This window comes from Rhinopithecus roxellana, chromosome 13 (genome assembly GCF_007565055.1).
Source record: "Rhinopithecus roxellana isolate Shanxi Qingling chromosome 13, ASM756505v1, whole genome shotgun sequence".
Taxonomy (NCBI): Eukaryota; Metazoa; Chordata; class Mammalia; order Primates; family Cercopithecidae; genus Rhinopithecus; species Rhinopithecus roxellana.
The window spans coordinates 87,890,469-87,916,273 of record NC_044561.1 but is presented as its reverse complement, the minus strand read 5'-3'; the positions used below and the strand labels follow the sequence as shown (position 1 = coordinate 87,916,273).

The window sequence follows — 25,805 nt, the reverse complement described above, 5'->3', positions numbered from 1 at the left end:
ATGGTCATTTAATAGAGAATTGGAGGCACCACTGAACAGCTGAGTCAGCCTAACCTGAGGTCATATATATCATTGGATTTTTTTAAGTATAAAAGACTATGCATTTCTTTCACTTTGCCACTTGGAGTTAAGTTTCCTGTAATTTGCAGCATAGGACACTTTACTGATATAAGGGTCAACATCAGTAGAGGGATCAGAATTGCAAAAGTTCTTAGTTTGAAGAATCAGTAGTCTAAAACTCTTGCTACTCAGAGTGTAATCCCAAGACTGTCAGTATTGGTATCATCTGGGAGCATGTTAATAATACAGAATCTCAGACCTCAACCCAGACTCACTGAATTAGAATTTTCATTTTAACAAGATCCTCTTGTGGCTTGTCTGCACATTTATGTTCGATAATTATTCTGGCCCCAATTTTTGGAATATATTGACTGTGAATCTAAGCTGTAGAAGTGCCATGGACAGGTAGAAACAGATAAAAATGCCCCACTAGGGCTGGGCGCAGTGGTTCAAGCCTGTAATCCCAGCACTTGGGGAGGCTGAGACGGGCGGATCACAAGGCCCGGAGATCGAGACCATCCTGGCTAACACGGTGAAATCCTGTCTCTACTAAAAATACAAAAAAAATTAGCCGGGCGTGGTGGTGGGTGCCTGTAGTCCCAGCTACTCGGGAGACTGAGGCAGAAGAATGGCGTGAACCCGGGAGGTGGAGTTTGCAGTGAGCCGAGATCATGCCACTGTACTCAGTCTGGACGACAGAGCAAGACTTCGTCTCAAAAAAAAGTAAAATAAAATAACAATTGAGTCTGTAATGATGTGAACAATGTCCCACTAGGAAACAATTGAGTCTGTGATGGTATGAACAAAAGGACACATGTACTTATCAGGATAAGAGGAGTTAGGTGTTTAAAAAGGGCAGTATTGTTAGAAGGTACAAGTGTAGAGCACAGGCTTCGTCATCCAGTCTCTTCCTGGTTATCTTTAACATCTGTGTAGCTTTTGAAGATCTGCCACTTGAGGTATCCATGTACGTGAAAATAATAATCCCCTACTCTCTGCCTTCCCCAGGTTGGAATTAGTGCAATGATATCATGAAAGTAGATCCTGAAGTTGAATTATTTTCTGTTTACTTGCTTCTATATATGTCCACAGATCAGTAACATTAGCATCACCTGGGACCCTGTTAGAACCATAATTTCAGCCTGCCCCAGAGAAATGGAATGAGAATTTGCATTTTAGCAATATGACCATATGACTGGATACACATTGACTTTTGACAAGTACTGGTCCATGGCTCTTTGTGAACCAGGGAACTCCCTATCCCTGGAGAAATTTAGATGATGCTTGGGTGAGCCCCTTCAAAAATGGTGGAGAGGGGAGCCATGCATGGCGCATATGGGAGTTAGAACAAATAACTACAGGGGCAGTTGCAATTCTGAGTTAGATATTTGTTCTTCTAGAAAAACACTGAAACAAAGCTTAAAGTGATCTGGGGTGGCCAAAGGAATAATTTATAGGTTTTACAGCTGAGTGTGAGCTAGAGATCCCATGAAGATAGGTTAGTTCCAAGAGGAACACATTTTGTAGGGTGGGGAAACTTTGGGCAGTTCTTTGGATCTCGTGGGAAATAAATCTCCAGTCTTGTCTAATCATTGGCTTCTTACTTGTCCTCAGATAGGTTCCTCAGTTACATTAAGTGATGTTTGCTACTAATGAAACTGTCATTTTGCATGTTGAAGGATGTGTCCCACCTTTAGAGAATCCCAAAAATTAAAAACAGTGGAGGCAGAGGAAAAGTGATGGGCAGCAATCCTTCCACACACTTTACAGGAATATAACACTTGGCTGTAGTAAGTTTTATCTGAGATATAGTTACAATCTGCTATGGATAATTTTTATTTTGTTTGTCGTTAATCAAGATGCAATCATAAGATTGTGATGAAAAATTAAATTATTCACTTTGTGAAATTAAACTTTTGATGAAGTCAAAGTCTAGCAGAACTAGTAGCGTCTAAAATTATTCAAGTCAAGACTTGCTCCATCCATTCAGCCATCCATTCCTCCATCCATCTTTTCTTCCATCCATCATCAATTTATTCATGCAATAAGTGACCTTATTACCTTTCTAATAAGAATAACTATCTAGTGTGTGGACTGAGTTAACTCCCTAGGAGTAGAAAGAAATTCACTCTCTACTTTGCCGTAGTGAATTTTAGGTTTGTCACATTTCGCAAAACCGAATCTGTTCATCTTTATGGTTTGCTCATCTCCCAGTGTGGGAGCCAACACTGGCCCGCAGAGCATTTAGTGAATGGCCAGCTGCTTGCTCCCCTCCTTGTGGTTGCTGGTTGGATTAATGCAGTGAACACTGAGAAATGTGGGGAAATAACTTACCTCCTGGGGCCTGAGCTGTCATATCTCCTTGTAGACTGGCTGCTCCCCATCTCCTTCTTTTTGTTCATTTCCATAATAGACTCCAGTTGATAAAACTCTTCACAGTGATTGATGGCCCACAAAGCACAGCCATTTTCAGGCCACGAGTAGCAATTTTTAACTTGGGAAATATGACTACAAGCAATTTCTTTCTCTTTCTCTTTTCTTGCATTCTTTTATTTTAGTCATTTCTACAGGGTGTGTCCTTTAGACACCCCTTTCTTGGTCATTATCCCCTAATTAATTCCCTTGTTAAATATAAAGTGTGCATTAGCCTTGACTAATGTCTTCCTTTGTGACTAAGGAAAGAAGAATTTATTACCTTTACATATTGAATCAAGCTGCATAATCACAGTTCATTTGTTTAAAGCCCTCATTCTTCATAAACCATTCTAGAGTTTAGGCCCCCAGCAGCTGCCAAGAGGGTCTCACCTGACTTTCATAAATACGATATGGAGTCAGGTGTTTGCACATGTAATTAGTTTAAAAAGGGGCTGTATTGGCTGGGCCAGGTGTCTCACGCCTGTAATCCCAGCACTTTGGGAGGCCGAGGCGGACAGATCACGAGGTCAGGAGGTCAAGACTCATCCTGGCTAACACGGTGAAACCCTCATCTCTACTAAAAATACAAAAAAAATTAGCCAGACATGGTGACGGGCACCTGTAGTCCCAGCTACTCGTGAGATTGAGGCAGGAGAATGGTGTGCAACCCAGGAGGCGGAGGTTGCAGTGAGCTGAGATCCGGCCACTGCACTCCAGCCTGGGCAACAGAGCGAGACTCTGTCTCAAAAAAAAAAAAAAAAAAACAAAAGTGGCCATATTCATGTGGGAACCCATCTCTTCAGTTATGTAATGTTTTCAAGTTCACACCATGAAATCATGGAGGGGATGAAATGGAATTGCCCAATTTTTAGAGAGAACATGCTGACATTTTAAGGTATAAAACGGAGGTGTCAAAAATCTGCAGGCATAAAATCTGCATATGTGTTGGTAAACTAGCAATCTGCTCCTTCTCCAATTATGTGGTTCTGTGACAGATTAGTAAACACAGAAAAGAACCTTAGCTCATCCCAGGGAAGAGAGACTGTGCTGGATATGAGAGGGATGCAGTCTGGGCTACAATTATCTGGTGCAGCTGGACAAAAAAAAAGGGAAAAAAGCTTTGATTAGAAATTGATAGAGTAATGGTTCACAAAGCATGGTCCTGGGCCAGATATGGGGAGCTCACGCCTGTAATCCCAGCACTTTGGAAGGCCGAGGCAGTAGGATTACTTGAGCTCAGGAATTTGAGACCAACCTGGACGACACAGCAAGACCTCATCCCTATGAATAATAATAATAAATATTGGATGGGTGAGCTGGCTTGTGCCTGTAATTCCCAACTACTGGAGAGGCTGAGATGGGAGAATCACCTGAGCCCCAGCAGTGAAAGTTGCAGTGGTGCATGATTGCACCCTTGTCCTCCAGCCCGGGTGACAGAGTGAAACCCTGTCTGAAAAAAAAGAAAAAGAAAAAAAGAAAACATAAGTGTGGTCCTGGGAGCCAGCACCAGCAATATCAACTGGGAGGCTGTTAAAATGCAAATTCTTGGGCTCCACCGCAGACCTACCAGATGGGAGACTGGTCGCTGGGCCCTCCAGGTGATTCTGATGCAGCTAAAGTTTGAGAAACACTATAACGGAGGATAGTTTTCTTCTCTTTTTTGGGAGACAGTCACACTAAACCTTCAGTTCAAGGACATGTTAAGATCTTCAGTTAAGGCCGTTAAGATCTGGTAGGTGGCTCGTGGAAGGGTTTTCACAGTGTGGATGCTGAAAAAGAATTCTCATCTTTAACCAGTTCTTTCTCAAGGACCGAGGATGCTCAAGATGGATTATCTTTCCCTTCTTCCCTTGACCTCACTCTGTTCTGCAGTAGAAAGTGCTTAGAATTCTGAGTCACAGGATCGGGGCTTCTGTCTGAGCTTTTCTCCTTAACCACTGTATGACTCTGGGGAGGTTACTCACCCAGTCTGGGGATAAGAATAATAATAATGCCTTCCGTCAGTCTTACTTGGTTATTATGAGAGACAGTGAAGCCCGTGTGAAATCATCCTGGAAGCTGTAGAATTTACAAGATGGTATCTTTCTTCCTACTTGTTAAGCTTTAAGAGGGGAAGAGCCTGATTGCTGGAGCTCCTGAGTATTCTGTCCATTTCTATGATCTTCTATGATTTCTATGATCTTCCAGTAAATATTGTTGAATGTGTGTTCTCTCTCCCCTCTAACAACTGTTCAGTTTATTAGCAGCCTGTCAGTGAGTCCTGGAGGAAGATTTGAGGCCAAGTTAGGTGAGAAATGGCTGATTGCTCTATCCATAGCACCTGGCCCCTAGGTTCTTTGGCCCCCTCACCACCCGAGCCTGTTAAGGGTTGGGAACTAGCAACAGCAATATCAACTGGGAGGTTGTCTCTGAGACCATCTATGTTTGTTGCTTTGTGATTGGTTGGTTGTTGTGAATGCATTTTCTTAAATGCTTCTCCTGGAAGTCAGACCTTCAACTTTCTAATTAAGAGATATTGGAAGGTACAACTTACTAAGAAAACCAGGGATTGACTCAAAACCAAGAATCCATAATAACCTCCACTTGGATTTGTTTAAAAACCCTTCAGAGGCACTGGACACACGAGAGACAGAGTCCCAAGGAACGCTGCCTTCTTAAGGGGCCGCTCGCTGAATCTTTTCCCAGGTGTTTGTCCTTGGCAGCCCCTCCTGGGTTTTAAGCCAGGTGTCAGGGGAGCCTTTCTTCCTGCTTGTGGCTTTATGAAGATTTACCTGCTTTTCCTTCTCCTTCTTACCAAAACTATCTGGTTACGACCAAGTGCTCTGTTTCCTCTGAGGTTCTGCCAAAATAACCCTGTAGGTTTATTTCACTTTAAAAGCTCTACTGCCAGCCACACCGAGGGAAATAATATCAAATGCCTTCGCTTGGTTTCCTCAGAAGCAGACTCTGAGATAAGGATTTGGGGGAAAGAGATTTGTGATGAAGTGGTCCCAGGAAACACAACAGGTGAGATGTGAAGAAGCAAGAGTGAAAGGAAGAGTGAGTATTGGGGCAAATCCCAGGTGATTGCCCAAGGCCATGGGGTTGCTCTCCAGACGGTGAAGGTCACCCTTCAACATTGTCCCCACCAGGGCAGGGGCAAGGAATTTGCACCCTCCCATTCCTCAGCCATCAGTCATTGGTCAAGGGCTGCCCCTGGGGAGCATCTGATTCCCAAGCTCTGTGTGCACTAGAAAAGTTAGCTCCAGTTTCCAGGGGGCAGTCCTCTGGCAGTCACTGTGAGGGGGCCAGATCATGGACAGGGTGCATGGGCTTGGAGAAGGATGAGGCACCAACTGTGTCCCTTAGAGCTATGCTGAGGAATGCTCCCAGGTGCATCTGTCCTCCACAGCTCCTGCAATCAGCCCTGTGCTCTTGTCCCCAATTCCTGTGCGCAAGAGGCTTCTCCTTGTCATTTAAACCCCTTCTTCAGCCCAGGAGGCCCCCCTATCAGGGTCAGTTAGGCCTGGCAATAACTATGATCTGTGGGCTTTTCAGTCTTGAGTGGGTAATTTACTTCTCAGGGGATTTGAAAAGATTGCCTCTTATGTCAATTTTCCTCGGGCTCTGCACCAGCAAAGTCACCTAAGGGCATCCCCCGCACTTCCCGCCTCTTAGTGCCAGGTATGCAGAATGTGCCTGATATGTGTTCCTTAATTACAAGGAAGATGGAGAGGGGATACTTACAAAATTAGAGGTGATTAAGGTCATTGAAGGGTCACCATTTGGGGAACATTTTGTTCCGGTAGAAGCTTTCATATTGCACAACTGATTCGCTGTTAATATGAGCAGGGATTTTGTTTTGTTTTGTTTTTAATCTTTGTTTCTTCCCTTTGCTTCTATATAAAGGGAGTTTATAGATGTAAACATTTTAGAACAGAATGCACATTCTCTTGGGTTCAGCAGGTTTATGGAGACCTGTTCTCCTTTTCACATATGTATAATTTACAGTAAAACATTCCTACAAGTCACACAAGCAAGCCCAGGCAAAAATCAAGTTCTTCCATTTGCTAGTTCCAACATTTTGCATCCTAATAAATTCGTGGTGAAACTAATCCAGCTGTCTTCTCGGAAAATAAAAAGTTTGAAAGAGGGTTGCTACTATTCATGGCCATGTAATAGTTTGTTTTATACTGCATGGAGTCGAATGGTTGTAAACATGAAAGCAGCTGGCAATAAATGACTTTACGACAGCTCTTTCAAAGGTATAATGAAGAAAACAAAAAGAAACCAAGTTATTACTTATAATTATAGTGCCTCGGTGAGCTCACACACTGCACTCCAAACACTTCACTGGCCGTTTCTATGTGATCTCATTCACAGTCTCCTACAAATAACCTTGGCCTTTGGGTCAGTTAGCCTTGTGGGTGAGACGGGCACTGTAATAGTGTTTGCACTTTTGAATGCAGTTTTTGAAGGAGATGGCATCCTTTTACCACGTTGAATTATTGACTATTCTCCACTATTAAAAATATTTTATACTGAAAGAAAACTTTAAGAGGAGCAATTTGGTAGTATTTTTAAAATTTTAAATGTGCTTTTTCTTTAACCTAATGGTTAAGTGGGTTAATTTTATTTCTGGGAATGTATCCTACCAGAATACATTAGGTAGAAACATCTAGAATGTTGGTTATAAGGCTAGATATGGTGGTTCATGCCTGGAATCCCAGCACTTTGGCAGGCCAAGGCAGGAGGATTATTTGAGGCTAGGAGTTGGAAGCTAGCCTAGATAGCATAGTGAGACCCTCATCTCTGCAAAAACTTTAAAAAATTAACCAGGCTTAGTGGTGCATCCCTATAGTCCCAGCTACTTGAAAGGCTGAGGTGGGAAAAGTTTAATAGTTTCAGTTTGAGGCTGAAATGAGCTGTGATAATGCCACTGCATTTCAGCCTGGGCAATAGAGTGCCATCCCATCTCTTAAAAAACAGAAGGGTGCGGTGGCTCATGCCTGTAATCCCAGCACTTTGGGAGGCTGAGGCAGGTGGATTGCTTTAACCCAGAAGTTAGAGAACAGCCTGGCCAGCGTAGTGAGACCCTGTTTCTACAAAACATACACAAATTAACCAGGTGTGTTGGCATGCACCTGTAGTCCCAGCTATTCCAGAGACTGAGGTGAGAGGATCACCTGAGCCCAGGGAGACTGAGGCAGGAGTGAGCCATAATCCTGCCACTGCACTCCAACGTGGGTGACAGAGTGAGACCCTGTCTCAAAACCAAAACAAAACAAAAAGAATGTGGGTTGCCAGGTTGCATGTTACAGCAAAATTTACACACAGCCTACATATTCATCAATGTGGCAGGAGTTAAATAAACATAGTATAATCATGCCATAGACTAGAATGTGCTATTAGAAACATATGAGATAGATCGATATACACTGACATTGAATGATCTCCTAAAACCTACTACATGAAAAAAGGTGAGTTCCAGAACATAAAAACCAATGTAAGCTCCAATTTGTGTAGAAGAAAAATATGGCTATGCTTGTATAGATCTTATAGCTTAATCATTTACTCATTTATCCACTCAACAGATATTTATTGAGTTCCAGACACCATTGTAGGTGCTGGTGATACAGCAACAAACAAAGCAAAGGTCTTCCTGGGAGTTTGCATCTCAGGAAGGAAGGAATTGAAGTTGGGGGGACAGTGAACAAGCAAACAACTGTGTGTCAGGTGGTGATGGCAGTTGTAAAGAAATACAAAGCAGGCTAAGCAATAGAGTAATTTAGCTGGAGGCTAGGAAGACCTCTTTGAGGAGGTGACATTTGATCAAAGATCTAAAAGGAACAAGGGAGAAAACCAGGGAGTATTTGGGAAATGGAGTGTGCAAGACAGAGGTGACAGCAAGGCCAGCGGCCCCAGAGCAGAATCGTGCTTTGTGCATTTGAAGAACAAAAGGAGACCAATGTGGCTGGAACTCAAGAGCAGGGGAAGAGTGGAAAGGAGGGGCCAAGGAAGCAAGGATTAGAGGTCATGGTTGTGACTTTGAATTTTATTAAAGTACGATGGGAGGTGATTACAGGGTTGAGATGAGGAAGAGGACATGACACTATTTAGTCTTTAAAAATGTAAATGAATGCAGAAGAAGGATTCTCACTCTACTTTTGGCAGTGAAGGCCTCAAGGAGAGTGTTCTCAGTGAATTAGAGGAGAGGAAGCATGTGGCTGTAAGAGAATGTCTTGTTTTGAGCCTTGTATTCATGTATTATTTGTATAATTAAAAAATAGAATCAATTACTCTTTCTACGAGATAAAGAAATCCTGTAGTATTCCTTTCTGTGACCTTGGACGAGTTTTCTTTCTTAGCTTCTCTCTTCTCCATGTTTATAGAAAGCGGGCAATCTGGTTTTGATCACAGACTTGTTCATGGGAATGAATCAGATAATGCACATAGAGCTCTGAACCCAGTGCTCAGCACATTTCAGTAATTTAAGAAATGACTATTATTGCTGCAATGCTGCTGCCTCAGATGTCCAAACACTGTGAGGCATTCAGAATACTATAAAATTGCCTGTCTCTCTATCACCTTTATCTTGTACTATAGAGAAGGATAAGAGGCTGTTTTATAGCATCACAGAATTTAATAGCCAAATAAGCCATGTAGCCAGCTCTGCTCCTTTTACAGATGGGGATACAGAGGTGCTGAGGGGATATAACATTGGCTCCCAGAGGGGATAAAACACAGCTCCCAGCTGTGAGTGCTTTCCATGTCATGCTTGGCCCCACTTTTCCCATGCTTTTCCATGCTGTAACATGCAACCTGGCCACCCATATTCTTTTTGTTTTGTTTTGGTTTTGAGACAGGGTCTCACTCTGTCACCCACGTTGGAGTGCAGTGGCAGGTTTATAGCTCACTGCAGCCTTAACTTCCCTGGGCTGAGGTAATCCTCTCACCTCAGCCTCCTGAATAGCTGGGATTACAGGTGCATGCCAACACACCTGGTTAATTTGTGTATGTTTTATAGAAACAAGGTCCCACTATGCTGGCCAAGCTGGTCTCTAACTTCTGGGTTAAAGCAATCCACCTGCCTCAGCCTCCCAAAGTGCTGGGATTACAGGCATGAGCCACCGTACCCTTGTGTTTTTTTAAGAGACGGGATGGCACTCTGTTGCCCAGGCTGAAATGCAGTGGCACTATCACAGCTCACTTCAGCCTCAAACTGAAACTATTAAACTTTTCCCACTTCAGCCTTTCAAGTAGCTGGGACTATAGGGATGCACCACTAAGCCTGGTTAATTTTTTAAAGTTTTTGCAGAGATGAGCGTCTTACTATGCTATCTAGGCTAGCCTCCAACTCCATGTACTCGTGCTTTCCATGTCAAATCTTTAATTCCTGCATCAGTATTTTCCAAACTTTGGTCATTTACATTCCATCTTCTGGTTTACCTAATGTTCTAACTGACTCTTTAAGCAATTTTATTTTCAAAGGAAACTTTGTATCATTATCATAGGTGGAAAACAAGTATCACTTATTATGATAGATTATAATAACTTATAGTTTTAGCATATTTATATCATTGTCATTGCTACAGTAATGCTATATAACCAGCCACTCAAAAACTCAGTAATGTGCAATAGTAACCATTTCTTGCTTACATGGCTATGGGTTGGCTGGCGCACAGCTGATCAAAGGCTGGGTTTACTGCATCTACTCCACTTATCTCTCAGCCTCCCTGGACCAGTAGCTACATGAGGCATGTTCTCATGGTAGTCTTCTCATTGTTCTCCTCCAAAGACAGGAATGCAAAAATTTAAACCTAAATGTCATGTCCATTATTATCCCATTGGCCAAATCAAGTCACATGCTCAAGTCTATCATCAGTGGGATGAAGAAAAATCTATCCCCTCTGTCTTAGTCAGCGCAGGCTGCTATAACAAATACCATAGTCTGAGTGGCTTAAACAACTTCTATTTCTCACAGTTCTAGAGGCTGGGAAGTCCAAGATCAAGGTGCTAGCAGGTTTGGTGTCTGCCAATAGCTCTTTTCTTGGTGTGTAGACTGCCTGTCCTCTTTCTGTGGCCTCAAATGGTGGAGAAAGAGATCCTCGCCCTCACGTCTCTTCTTCTAAGGGCACTGATCCCATTCACTCATCCCCTAATTACCTCCCAAAGGCTCCACCTCCTAATGCCATCATATTGTGAATTAGGTTTCAGTGTATGGATTTAGGGGATGGACACAACATTGCATTCATACAACTCCCCTCGTGGAGTGTCTTACTTGGTTCAGGATGCATAACAAATTACTATAGACTGTGATTGAACAACAAACAGTTATTTCTTATAGTTCTGGAGGCTGGGAATCTAAGATCAGGGTGCCAGCATAGTCAGGTTATGGTGAGGGCCCTCTTTCAGGGCTCAAGTTGCAGACAGCCAACTTATCCTTGTATTCTCACGTGGTGGAAAGAAGAGCTAGGTAGCTCTCTGGCCTCTAATGTCCTCTAGTGGCACTAATCCCACTCATGAGGCCTCGACCCTCATGACCTAATCACCTCCCAAAGGCCCCACCTCCAAGCACCACCACAGTGGGACCAGAGCTTCATCACATGAATCTTGTAGGGGACACAAACATTCAGCCTATTGTAGAGGAAGTGCAAAATTATATGGTAAAGGGTATGTATAGAAGGAGGGATGAAGCCTTGGGAAAAATGTAAATATCACGTTTAAATGGGTAATGTCTATCTGTTTACCACCTCAAAATATCTTTCAGACTCCTAGAGTTAGGCATACCATGGTTTGAAAGTGCTGAAGTATACCACATCCCAGTTAAGGGCATGATGGCACAACCCACTATGCTGATAACCAACATGTAAAGAAAAGAATGAGGCCAAGCACAGTGGCTCATGCCTGGAATCCTGGCACTTTGGGAGGCCAAGACAGGAGGATCAGTTGAACCCAGGAGTTTGACTCTAGCCTTGGAAACATAGTGAGACCTCATCTCTACAAAAAATAAAAACAAATTAACCAGATATGGTGGCGAATGCCTGTAGTCCCAGCTACTTAGGAGGCTGAGGAGGGAGGATGGCTTGAGCACAAGACTTTGAGGCTGCAGTACGCTAGGATTGCACCACTGTACTCCAGCCTGGGCAACAGCGTGAGACCCTGTCTCTGAGAAAAGAAAAAGAAGGAAAAGAATGATATTCTGAATTTCATTGTTTCTACGATGCACATGTCCTCATATTCTAATTTATTTGAAACTAGCATAACTCTTATACTTGGGGTGTTTTACAGTCACACATAGTTGTGATGAAGTTTCTCTTCCTGTACACATGCACATTTGGTTGTCATTTCTGGAGGATTGGCTGGACAACTGCAACCCCTTGACTTTCAGCTAACCAACCAATTACGGGGTGCCTGAGAAGGAGGTGTGTGTCCTGGCTGTTGTCTGAAACCCTTTGTTGGCAGCTCTGGCATGAAAAAATAGCTAACCACAAAACTTTCAGAGAGGGTGTTAGTGGTTTGGAAGAAAAGTGCAGAGCCAGCAGTGGCTCACTCATTAAGGACTGGAGCAACACCATCATTCTTGAGGCTATGAGGATAAAACTGTGGAAAACTCCTATCTATGACTCTGAGTTGAAAAGTCATTCATAAGTACTGGATCCTGAATGTGAGGAAGTTTTAGGAAACAACCAATTTATCTCCTTTTTATCCATGCTCTGGAGGAAGATGTGCTTAAAAATTATCTACATAAATCAACAATAGGAACTTCAATAAGTGTGCAATGAAAATCCTAAATGGTAAGAAAGCATGTGTTATGTTTTAACTGATGGAGCTTTCTCTTCTTAGTGGTCCACAAAGTAACACAAAATAATGGTGTTTCTTACAGTTGACAGCTTGCCTGAGTCAGTGAAATGTGATATATAATTAAAAACACTTAAATGGAAGGTATATCTGGTAGCATGATTTTGCTTGCAAATAATGGGAAATCTAACTAAAACTGACTAAACAGTAAGGAATGTGTTGGCTAAGCAATTGAAAAATTCTAGAGGTTAAGAGAACTTTACAGTTAATTTACACCAACAGGTCAATGGTGGTCAATCAACTCTTCGTCTTTCGATTCTTGTGGCTATGGAGAGGAAGGTATGCTGCTTATTTAGGTCCGTCAGCCCCTTCCCATGGAGTTGAAGGTGATGTCCTTTCTACCCAGACTGTAAGACTGCTGTGTAAGAGTGGATGGGATGACAATGGATAAGTAAGAGAGAAAGAAATTCCCATTTGCAGGAATGCTTAAACTGAGAATCAAGGGTCAGAGAAAAGCAAGTGGTAGGGATGATGGCTTAGGGTTTATTGTATATGTTTTGAGACACTGTTAGGGTCAAGACAGAGAAGGCTGAGGAGCGTTTCCTTCCTTACCCTTAAATTACTTAGACAGAAACAGAAGAAATGAAGACAGACTTTCAAGGGAATGGGACAGAATCTACAGCCTTAAGGATTTCAATGTTTTTGCAAATCTGCTTGATGCCAACATGTTGGGCTATAGAAGTATTTCCCACTTGGTGACCCAATCAATAATTTCACATGAGAAAGAATTCTCCACTCTAAGGCATTTTTTTCTTTTTTTTTTTTTTTTAAGACAGGGTCTCACTCCTGTGGCCCAGGCTTGAGTGTAGTGGTGCAATCATGGCTCACTGCAGCCTCAGCATCCTGGGCTCAGGTGATTCTGCCACCTCAGCCTCCTGAGTAGCCTGGACTACAGGCATGTGCCACCATGCCTGGCTAATTTTTTATATTTTTAGTAGAGGCAGGGTTTCACCATGTTGCCCAGGCTGGTCTCTAACTCCTGCTCTAAAGCGATTTGTCTGCCTCGGCCTCAGATGATTTTTTTTTTTTTTTTTTTGTCTGCCTAGAATTTCTAATGGCTGGGTGCTCAGGCCTGATTAGCATGGAGACATATTGCTCCTGAAATTTGCTGGAAGGAGAATCTGGAGCCTCACAAATTGGGTTGCTAAAGTCATTCTCCAAATTCTAGAGGTGATTGCTGAGTTATGTGCACACCTGGCATGGGTTTTGGTACAATTTATCATTCCTCCATGGGATAGTATTTACATGGAAGGTGGTTATATTAAATGCAGCTTTGAAATAAAGAAATCTCATGCTACTCACTTCTGATGGCCCCATCAGAAGTTTACTATGGCAAAGAACACAAATTATGTGCTGCAAAAGTCATTAGTTTGCTTGTTCACTTGCTCTTACTCAATCTCTCTCCCCCTCTCTCTGTCTGTCTGTCTCTCTCTCTTGAGTAATAAAAAATGATTAATGGAGTAGGCTTAGTTTCGATGAATTCTGTGCGAAGTTATTTTACATCAAATGAGTTTTTTTCCATAATACTCTATTTCCATCTCTGCTTTACCATTGCCTTTTTGTTTGAATTAATGCAATAATATTACCAAAGTCATCCTCCATTACACTACCATTTGCTTTCACATTCAAGGCAACGATGTCATTTCCAGATGAAACTATTTGTCTTTGTTAAAACAGACAAGGCAGTTGATACATTCAGACTCAATTACTAAGTTGCATGATTGATTCCAAGATAGAACTGAGAGATAAGGCAAATGAAACTTGTCACTAACTGCGCAGTATGTTTTTCTTCTGCTAGATCTGATGGAAGAAAGATACACATAGCTGGATCTAAGAGGGAAGCGAAAGGGAGTTAGCCCAGATCAGTTCTCAGGAAACAGACTCTAAGACAGAGTTTAGGATGCTAGATGTTTATTAAGGAGTGCCCTTAAATCAATACCTGGGAAAGAGAGAAAGGAAGCAGGAGTGGACTGAGGGAGAAGGTGAGCTGGATGTAGTCCCAGCGATGGACCCTACTGACCCAGTAAGGAACTCTGAAGCTGGAAGGACCCTTCAGTGTTGTACTGATAAGCCACAGTGGCCAGGTCTTGTACCACTTCATTGGTCAGTTATTGGTGTGAACTGTCCTGGGCAGGGACATGATTTTGGGTGAGGTGGCTTTTTATAGCTGAGGCAGTCCTTGAAAAGGTTGATAGTTGAAGGCTGTCTGCTGGGTTCTAGGTCCTAGATTCCAGGTCAGTGATTCTCAACCAGAGATGATTTTTTTTCCCCTGGGGGCATTTGACAGTGTCTAGAAATATTTCTGATGAGCACAACTGGAGAGATGCTACTGATATCTAGCTGGTAGCATCCAGGGGTGCTGCTAACCTTCCCACAATGCACATAGCTTCCAAGAACAAAGAATTATCTGGTCCAAAATATCAATAGTGCTGAGGTTGGGAAGCCTTGCTCTGGAGCAACAGAACCTGGTGGACATCACAGCATCCACTCCAGGAATCATCACTAATCAAGGTATTACTACTTCTCAGACACAATGCTCATGTTCTTTATTTCTCTTACTCCTCCTACAAACCCTTTGAGGCAGGCCTCAGAGTTTCCATTTACTAAAGAAAAAAACAGCACTCAGAGTACTTCAGTAAACTGCCCCACATTATAAACTGGAAGGACACCAAGATGTGAGTTAAAGTGGGCCATCTTGTTGAAAGCATTTTGCTATCTTCTGACTTTCCCTTTGAAAGAGTTCAGAATATACAACCCAAAATATGCCCCTCTGGCACATTGACTATTTTGAGTCAAAGGCACTTGGCACTTAAAAAAAGGGCAGATGCAAAAGAACACTCTTGCAGTCCTTTTTAAAAGGAGGAGATAAAAATTTCCACGTGAAAGATATCCTCCCTGTACTAGCAGAAATGTGTCATTCTTATCAAGGATGGGAAGTTGAGGCCACTGGAAATTTGTCCAAACACACCTTGTTAAACTAACTCTTGTCTTTCTTCTTACTTCACCCAATTAACTACCCTAGCCCAAGCCCCTTTACCTTGTCACATCTTCATAATCTACTACTCTTTGCGCAATTTAGTATGTAAGTGTTTAACTGCATCTTTGAGTCATCATTTTCTTATGAAGCCTCCAATGCCACATAAAACTTGAATTAAATAAATTTGTATGTTTTTTTCCTGTTAATCTGTCTTGTGTCAATTTAATTATCAGCCACAACTGAAAAACTCTAAGAAGGTAGAGGTAAAATCTTACCTTCCCTACACCTTGATGGCTCAATGCAGCAGTTCTCAAACATTTATTTTTCTCTCCAGACATGAGATATTTGATGCTCACATGTTTTGCTCCCATGGAATTCCTGGGGCTCAAGCTGTAAACTCACTTTTATCCCACTTGAAAGGTATAATGGAACATGGCTGGCGTGGCACAAATATAGGGATGACTCTTAATCCTCTCTAATTTGTATTTTTAAGTACACTATTCCTGAACTCTGAGTCCTTTCTAATCATAACAAATATACAGTAAGCTTGCAGTTGATTTTCAGAGTAACGCCTATTGGTAGTCTTGGTGAATGCCTGTAAAGAGACTTTGTGTTACACTGTTGCTTCATGATCTGTATCACTGAATGATTAAGTCACTCAAGAACATTCTTCAGATGTTATTGGCACTTCAAGAACCCTCGGGATCAAAGCATTGACTCATAAATTTAATTTAAAAAGAGCAGCTACTATGTTCCAGAAACTGTTCTACTTTCTCTTTATAAACAGTAGAATTTGCTATTAATAGTAAAGGCTTCCACAGGAACAGAAAAAACATATATCGTTTTACAGACATACAGTTGGGAATAAACAAACTTAGGCTGTGTAATAGCGTTAATAGAAATAAAAGGCAGTAGACATTTAACCAAAAGATATGAACAAAAAAGACTTAGGTATTTTATTATTATTGACCTCAATAGTAATGTTAGTCATTATGGTCCATAGCAGCTGCAGCCTTTAGATTCTAATATAGTGCCAGTAACTTAAAAAAAAAATTCTGTCATTAATTCCAACAGCACATTTCTTTTTTTCACTTTTTGTTTTATAGATTTAGGGGGTACAAGTGCACTTTTGTTACATGAATATACTGTGTAATGGTGAAAACTAGGCTTTTAGTGTAGCCATCACTCTAACAGTGTACATACACTGTACCCTTCAGGTAGTTTCTCACCCCTTGCCCCCTTCCACCTTTCTGAGTCTTCAATGCATTATTCCACTCTCTATGTCCGTGTGTATTCATTTTTTATCTCCCACTAAAAGTGAGAACATGCGGTATTTGTCTTTCTGTGACTGAGTTGTTTCACTTAAAGTAATGGTCTCTAGTTCCATCTATATTGCTACAAAACACATGATTTCATTCTTTTTTGTGGCTGAGTAGTAGTCCATCTACCATCTTTTTCTTTATGCAGTTCTCCACTGATGGACACTTAGGTTGACTCCATATTGTTACTATTGTGAATCGCACTGTGATAAATGTAGGAATAGAGGTTTTATAAAAAATAATAATTTCTTTTCCTTTGAATAGATACTGAGCAGTGAGATTGTTGGATGGAATGGTAGTTCTATCTTTAGTTCTTTGAGAAATCTCCATACTGTTTTCTATAGAGGTTGTACTAATTTACACTCCCACCGACAGTCCAGAAGACATTTCTGTATGGTGGGCATTATTTCCATTTTGCCATTGAAAAATACAGACCAGAAAGAGTAAAACAATTTGGTTGAATTTACACCGAAATCTATTGGCAGAGAAAGTTGCCACACCCAGACCACTTTCTATAGCTAGAAAACGTAATTTAGAGTGAAATGTACATTTACATTTGCCAATTCATTTTTTTCAATCAAATTCTTTAAACACGGCAAAGCAAAATACAGCATAAGCAGTAGTGTGCTGGTAAATGTTTAAAGACTGGCTGTCAGAAAAGGGGTATGTTTTATATAAGCTTCTTTTAAATTTTACTGACATAAAGAACACGTAGCACACAATTTACGTATGATGATAATAATATATGTAATACTCTTTATTATACATTCTAAATAGTTGATTGATTTTCACAGAATGCTTTTGTTGAATTTTACCTAAAATGTTTATCCATAGCCAGTCTGTGATTTTAACTGTCTCACAATATGGGTCATGAATGTTAATTGATGTTTTCAGATTTTAAGCAACTAATGTGACATCATGTACCATGGAGCTGGGAAAAGAGACTTGTGTAGTATTTCACGGTACACATATGACAGACATACGTAATCTCAAGAGCATAAGTAATAGTCAGATGTGCAAAGTAATTAGAAAGGGATGAGTTCTGACTATTGGTTATCTGTGTTTTGATATCATTTATTTCATTGTAGGTTTATATAATTTAATTTCTTAATAATAGCTGTTTAACAATTGCTTCACAAGATTCCTGAAAACTTAGCAGTTGGTTCTTGTGAGCTGATGTAACTGCTGATAGGGAACAGTTACCAGCTAATCAAATATCTCCATTTCCAGTGTCCCCTACTCCAACTCATAGCTCTGAATATGTAAGTAGAGGGCATCCCATTATCAAGCAAAATAGATGTTGAGATAGATGATGTTGAGTAGATTTGTTTCTTTAATATTTATTGTTATTTTTGTGGTTTATTCACAGGCATTTCCCTGCATCTCAACAGGCATTTATGGTAAGTGATACAGATTTTGATGATGTTTGTATTTCTTTATTTTGCTGCTAAATGCAGAGATTAAGTGAAAAAATAAGAGGGTTCTCTGATGAATGTATTTTGCTGGGATTTAAAGAGACCAAAAATGCTGGTCAAATCCCATTAAAGAATGTCATGAGGCTATTCAGATTCTTTTGTGTTCTTGAATTTTGCTGTACTGGGTATCACATGAAATTATTTGATACATCGTGGCTTGACGTTTTTTGTTAAACAAAAGATTTGGTTCTAGTAGGATTGACCTCTACTATTTCTTTAATGAAATCAAATTTCTTCTCAGTAGAAAGCATAATGTACATAGAGTTTAGCAGTATCATTAAATGGTTGCTATTTACAAAATAATAGAAAAATTAATTTGCATACATATGCATATATCTGTGTTTTCCAATTTTAAAAAAGCCCAAAGAGTGACTTCTACTAAATATGAAGAATTTTAATAAACTGCAGATTTTTTTTCTGCATAGTGATGGATTGGTTTAAGTAGTGAATGCTTCACTTACAGATGGAAGCCAAATGTTTTTTAATCACTTGTTTTCACTAGCCTAAAGCTCTCCAAATATTCTTCCACCTACCTGCAAGAACGTTTTTTTATAGTTTTTTTCAGACCATTAATAAGTCTGTTTTATAATGTTAAGGATTTTCTGATCCAAGTAAAATAGATTACATTCTTTCTGAACTCAGACTTCTCACATGGAAGCTGTCAGCTGAAGCATAAAATATGTAAAAATCTAATATATATGTATATATTTTAAATTAATTTTAACAGTGAAGGACTACCTAGATTGATGTCAAATGTAGGAGTTTTATTTTTTTTCTGAATCTGGTATTTCTTTTGAAGATCTTGAGCAAAATAAAATGGGAAATGTAGGCCTGAACCAAATTAAGTGAGAAAGAATTTTGTCACACTATTTAAAAATTTAAGGTGTGCCTTCTTCCTCTCCAGATTCCCCTACAGCCTGTCTTTGTGGGAACAGGGTGAGCACTGGGCTGGAGGGGGCTAAACTAGACCATCTGCACAATTATGCCCATCACGGCCATTCTTTCTGCCTTACAAATGCCCAATAACAAACCTTAAATATTTGCTTAAAGGAAGTATTATGTACAAAGTTATGCCTGGCAAATACCCTAACTCTTTATTTCGCCTTAGTCAAACCAAACTTCATTGCAGAAATGGTTTTTATTATAAGAATGTTCTTTCATTGCAGTCTTGATTTTCCTTGCCAAAAAAAAAAATAAACAAAAACCCAACTGCCTACACCAATACTATGTACATCATTTTCTATGTTTATTATGTTGTCAGAGAGTTGAAGTATGTTTTGCTTCTGAGAATCTTATGGTAATGTGTAAAGAGCCTCAAAAAGGGAATCGATGTAATATATATGGTATACTATAAATAGGGGAGTGGTGGGAAAGGAAAACAGCAAAGTAAAGGAAGATAGGAAAGGACCATAAAATTAGAGGCTCCAGTATGATCATGTCAATAGATGCAGAAAAAGCAGTTGATAAAATCCAGCATCCTTTATGATAAAAACCCTCAATAAAATAGGCATACAAGGGACTTACATTAAAGTAATAAAAGCCATATATGACAAACCAACAACCAACAACATCCTGAATGGGGAAAAGTTAAAAGCATTCCCCTTGAGAACTGGAACAAGACAAGGATGCCCATTTTCACCACTTATATTCAACATAGCACTGGAAATTTTAGCCAGAGCAATCAGACGAGAGAAAGAAATAAAAGGCATCCAAGTGAGAAAAGCAGGAAGTTACACTGTTGCTGTTCTCTATAATGTGATCATTTACTTAGAAAACCTAAAACTCACACAAAAAGTTCCTCAAACCAATAAACTAATTCAGTAAAGTCTCAGGATACCAAATCAATATACAGAAATCAGTAGCACTGGTATAAACCAACAACAACCAAGCTGAGAATCAAATCAAGAACTCAATACCTTTCACAAGAGCTACCAAAAAAAAAAAAAAAAAAAAAAGATAAAATATTTAGAATTATACTTAACCAAGGAGGTGAAAGATCTCTACAAAGAAAACTGTGAAATACTGCTGAAAGAACTCACAGATGACACAAACAAATGGAAATATATCCCATGCTCATGGATGGGTAGAATCAGTATTGTGAAAATGACCATACTGCCTACAGATTCCCACCAAAATACCATCATCATTCTTCACAGAACTAGGAAAAAAAGCCTAAAATTCATATGGAACCAAAAAAAAAAAGAGCCTGCATAGCCAAAGTAAAATTAAGCAAAAAAACAAAACAAAACAAAACAAAACAAAACCTCGAGGCATGATATTACTCAACTTCAAATTATACTACAGGCCTATAATTAACAAAACAGCATGGTACTCCTATAAAGTAGGCACATAGACCAATGGAACAGAATAAAGAACTCAGATATAAAGCCAAATATTTACAGCAAACTGATCTTCAACAAAGCATACAAAAACATAAATCGGGGAAAGGATATCCTATTCAATGAGTGGTGCTGGGAAACCCAGCAAGCCACAAGTAGAATGAAACTGGACCCTCATTTCTCACTTCACACAAAAATCAACGCAAGATGGATCAAAATCTTAAATGTAAGACCTGAAACCATAAAAATTCTGGAAGATAACATCAAAAAAACTCTTTTAGACATTGGCTTAGGCAAAGAATTAATGACTAAGACCTCAAAAGCAGATGCAACAAAAACAAAAATAAATAATTGGGACCTAAATTAACTAAAAAGCTTCTGAACAACAAAAGAAATAATCAACAAGCAGACAATCCCCAGAGTGAGAGAAAATATTTGCAAACTATGCTCTGACCAAGGACTAATACCCAGAATCTCTACAGAACTCAAACATATCAGCAAGAAAAAAAAAAAATCCCATCAGAAAGTGGGCAAAGGACATAAATAGACAATTCTCAAAAGAAGATATACAAATAGCCAACAAACATATGAAAAAATGCTCAGCATCACTAATTATCAGGGAAATGCAAGTTAAAACCACAATGAGATACCACCTTACTCCTGCAAGAATGGCCATAATTAAAAAGTCAAAAAACAATAGATGTTGGGGTGGATGTGGTTAAAAGGGAACACATTTACACTGCTGATGGGAATGTAAATTAGTGCAACCATTATGGAAAACAGTATGGAGATTTCTTAAAGAGCTCAAAATAGAACTACCATTCAATCCAGCAATCCCACTACTGGGTATTTACCCAGAGGGACAAAAGTCATTATATGAAAAAGACACTTTCACATGCATGTTTATAGCAGCACAATTCACAATTGCAAAGATGTGGAACCAACCTAAATACCCATCAACTAATGAGTAGATGAAGAAAATGTGATATGGATATACCCCATGGAATACTATTCAGCCATGAAAAGGAATGAAATAATGTCTTTTGCAGCAATTTGGATGGAGCTGGAGGCCATTATTCTAAGTGAAGTAACTTAGGAATGGGAAGCCAAGTATTGCATGTTCTCACTTATATGTTAGAACTAAGCTATGAGGATGCAAAGGCATAAGAATGATATCATGGACTTTGGGGACTTGAGGGTGAAGGGTTGGAGGGCTGTGAGGGATGTAAAACTGTCTATTGGGTGCAGTGTACACTGCTTAGGTGATGGGTATACCAATATCTCAGACATTACCACTAAAGAATTTATGCATGTAACCAAAAACCACATGTACCCCCCAAAAATATTGAAATAAAAATAAAATTTTAAAAAAGTTTAAAAAAGCATTTTATTTAATAACTATAATACAAAAAAAGCAGAAGAAAACACATTCTCCAATACAGTAGCCATAACTTAAAAACAGTCAAGTGTCTCATGAGATCTATGATATGATATTTATCTACCTATACTTCATTAACAATTCATCATTCACTTAAAATTTGTTCAACACACAATGTAATAATTTAAACACATACACAAAAGAATTGCTAGGTCATATTATATGGATATGGTTAACAGTATTGTGAAACACCAAACTGTTTTCTAAAGTGATTGAATCAATTTATACTCCTACCCACTCTACCCACTCCGTTTGAAGATCACCATGTTCCCTGTCCTCCCCAGTGTCTGATACTGCCAGTCTCTAAAATTGTTGCCAATTTATTGAGTGTGAAATTATATCCCATTGTGGTTTAAATTTGTGTTTTCTTCATTATTAATAAAATGAGCTTTTTAAATATCAAAAAAAGAGTCTCCAGAGTGAACAGTAAGAACTAACTAAAATCTAGAGTGGATCATGTTCCATTTTAATCTGTGAAGAATAGGGATTTCACCCTAGAGAGAGTAATGTGGTTCAAAATATAATAACTGGTTCAGTACACCATTGTGGCAAATGGAAGGGAAATAGCAAAGATTGCTGGGCATGGCATTCATAGAGTGAGTCACATTAGCTGGCTTGGAGGGCTGTCACCAGGCAAGTTTAGTCATTTTCACAATGCTAGGTCAAAGAAAACGCTTCTTAAGTCCTGGCTACTTGACTCTTTCCCCTCTGTTATTTGGTAAATTTAAAAGTGAGACTGATATACATAAAGGTCACGTGCCATATTGCTTTTGGTTAGTCCCACTGGGGTTGAAACCTAGCTTTCCTTTTAGCTTCATAACATCCTGTTTCAGTAACTTTAGATGGCTACATCTCTGTGGTTTATAGACCATTCAGCATTATGCAACTTGAAAATTACTTCGTATGTCCTGCATTAGTCCACTGTTGTGCTGCTGATAAAGAAATACCTGAGACTGGGCAATTCACAAAAGAAAGAGTTTAATTGGACTCACAGTTCCACAACCCTGGGAAGACCTCACAATCATGGCAGAAGGCAAGGAAGAGCAAGTCATGTCTTACATGGATGGCAACAAGCAAAAAGAGAGCTTGTGCAGAGAAACTCCCGTTTTCAAAACCATCAGATCTCATGAAACACATTCACTATCACCACAGTAGCACGGGAAAGACCCACCCACATGATTCGATCATCTCCCACTTAGTCCCTCCCACAGTATGCAGGAATTATGGGAGCTGCAAGAGGAGATTTGGGTGGGGACACAGAGCCAAACCGTATCATTTATGGTTTATAGACCATTCAGCATCATACAACTTGAAAATTATTTCATATGTCCCTGGTGAAGTTAAAGCTTTCTTAGTCCTTGCTTCTTTCCCAGGATCTGTATATTACAAACTAGTTTTCTTTATCTTATTTGGAGCCCTCCTCCTCCTTCTCCATTAACCAGATAAGTTTTATTTCTTCTCTTTTTTTTTAGGGTTTGAGATAATATTTTATTTAAAGAAAGTGGTCTGTAGCTGAAAAGAAAAATTTTACAAAGCAAACACAACTCCCAACATTTTTGTAAGTCACACTAGAATGGAGATAGATAAGGTTTTTAGAATCATTTCCTGGTTACACTCTTTTTCTTTCTTGTTCCGTATTCCCAATCTCACTAGATTTTTTTTTTCTAAAATATAATTTGGTGCATGTTTCCCATATTCTCAGGAGCCTTTGATCATATTCTATGGCTTGCAGATTGATATTCACTCTTCCTAGCCTGAACAATGGGCACTTTCTATATCTCCATAAACTAGTGCTTTCAAAATGTGTGAGAGGGAGGGAAATTGGTGTGCTAAGGATGTAAATTGGTGTGCTAAGAAATTTATACATACCTTTGCCTTTGCATCTTTAAAAGGAGGATTTAATTTGCAGCAGTTCTTAAAGTTACTTGATGATAGAAACTATTATATCCTCAACCTTTCTCTGGACTAGTGTTTTCTTCAGAATATAGTTTGAAAAATTTCTTGGTGCCCATCCATCATGGTTATATCTTCTGTGACCCACATGTACATGATGTGATAAATATAAGAACTTGCCATTGCACAATGAGGTCCAATCTTGGGTCCCTTCCTGAAACTTATTCCTTAACACCTCTTCCCCAATGCACACACACCAAATTCACACATACCATCACCACCAGTGTTGTTTATCTCACGCCCCAAACAGAAACATGCCAAGCACATTTAAGCAGACTGAAACATTTTTTAAAAGTTTTATTTTAGGTTCAGGGGTACATGTGAAGGTTTGTTACATAGGTAAACCTGTGACACAAGGGTTTGTTGTAGAGATTATATAATCACCAAGGTATTAAGCCCAGTGCCCATTACCTTTTTCTGCTCCCCTCCTTCCTCTCACCCTTCACCCTCAAGTACACCCCAGAATCTGTTGTTCCCTTCTTTGTCTTCATGACTTCTCATTATGTAGCTTCCACTTATAAGTGAGAACATACGGTATTTGGTTTTCTATTCCTATGTTAGTTTGCTAAGGATAATAGCTTTCAGCTCCATCCATATTCCTGCAAAAGACATGATCTCATTCATTTTTTTATGGCATTTTTTGTGGTATTCCATGGTGTATATGTACCATATTTCCTTTATCCACTCTGTCACTGATGGGCATTTACGTTGATTCCATGTCTTTGCTTTTGTGAATAGTATTGCAATGATAGTCACATGCATGTGTTTGTGTTGTAGAACAATTTTATATTCTGACAAAAATTAGCCACAGTAGTGGGTGCCTGTAATCCCAGCTACTCAGGAGACCAAGGCAGGAGGATTGCTTGAACCTGGGAGGCAGAGGTTGCAGTGAGCCAAGATCATGCCATTGCACTCCAGCCTGGGAGAGAAGAATTAAACTCCATCTTAAAAAGAATGATTTATATTCCTCTGGATATATACCCAGTAAATAGAATTGCTGGGTCAAATGATAGTTCTGCTTTCAGCTCTTTAAGGAATCGCCATACTGCTTTCCATAGTGATTGAACTAATAATTCACACTCCCACCAACGGTGTATAAGTGTTGCCTTTTCTTGGCAACCTTGCCAGCATCTGTTATTTTTTGACTTTTTAAGAATAGCCATTCTGACCGATATGAGATGGTGTCTCGCTGTGGTTTTGATTTTCATTTGTCTAATGATAAACGCATTGAGCTTTTTTACATCGGCTTGTTGGCCACATGTATGTCTTCTTTTGAGAAGTGTCTGTTCATGTCCTTTGCCCACGTTTTAATGGGGTTGTTTTTCTCATGTAAATTTGTTTAACAGGCTAAAACTTGATCTGCAGGAAGTCTTCCTTGAGTATGCCAGTGCTTGGTGGTCATTATACTTTCTGAAATTTTTTAGCATTTGTGTCAGGATGATTATCAATTGCTTCCTCATATTGCTCCATAGATTTCTGTTTATATATTCTGGGCTTACAGCCGGTTTGGAACTTAAAGAGCAGGAATTCACTTCTGCGTATTCTTTGCACACCCATTGCCTAGCAAAGCACTGTGTCTATAGGAGAAGCTCAGCAAATCTTTGGTTCATGACAGCAGTAATGATTGTAACCCAAATTGTTGCCTAACTGAAGATATAGAAAACAGAATTCTTGATTGGCAAAATAACAGGTAAAGAAAGCTACCCGGTTGGTATTTTCTTAATGGACAAACATCTCTATTCTAGGAAAAACCAATGCGTTTTTAAAAGGCATTCTCAAACTGGAAATGCTATTTGTAGGTATGGCAGTGTCTACCCTGTCAAGGTAAAATGGAAACTCAAGAACTTATTCAGTTAGAGAGCCAAACTAAATACAGCATTTTACTTCAGTTAAAATAGAACCCCTTTATGGTTTATTACAGCTGAACCCCTTTGTGGTTTATTACAGCCCATGGAACAATGGTCACTCAGGAACATACAGGTCAGCTGG

The 25,805-nt window shown here is 39.7% G+C and overlaps 1 protein-coding gene across 6 annotated transcripts in view; it reads left to right on the top strand.

Moving 5' to 3' along the window:
* MACROD2 (mono-ADP ribosylhydrolase 2) overlaps window positions 1–25,805 on the top strand; it is a 2,180,049-nt gene that overhangs the window by 1,517,493 nt on the left and 636,751 nt on the right. For all 6 annotated transcript variants that reach the window (XM_030915179.1, XM_030915177.1, XM_030915180.1 and 3 more), the window contains one exon: window positions 17,981–18,011. In XM_030915179.1, coding sequence (XP_030771039.1) covers window positions 17,981–18,011 — 31 coding nt within the window. The remainder of the gene's footprint in view (window positions 1–17,980; window positions 18,012–25,805) is intronic.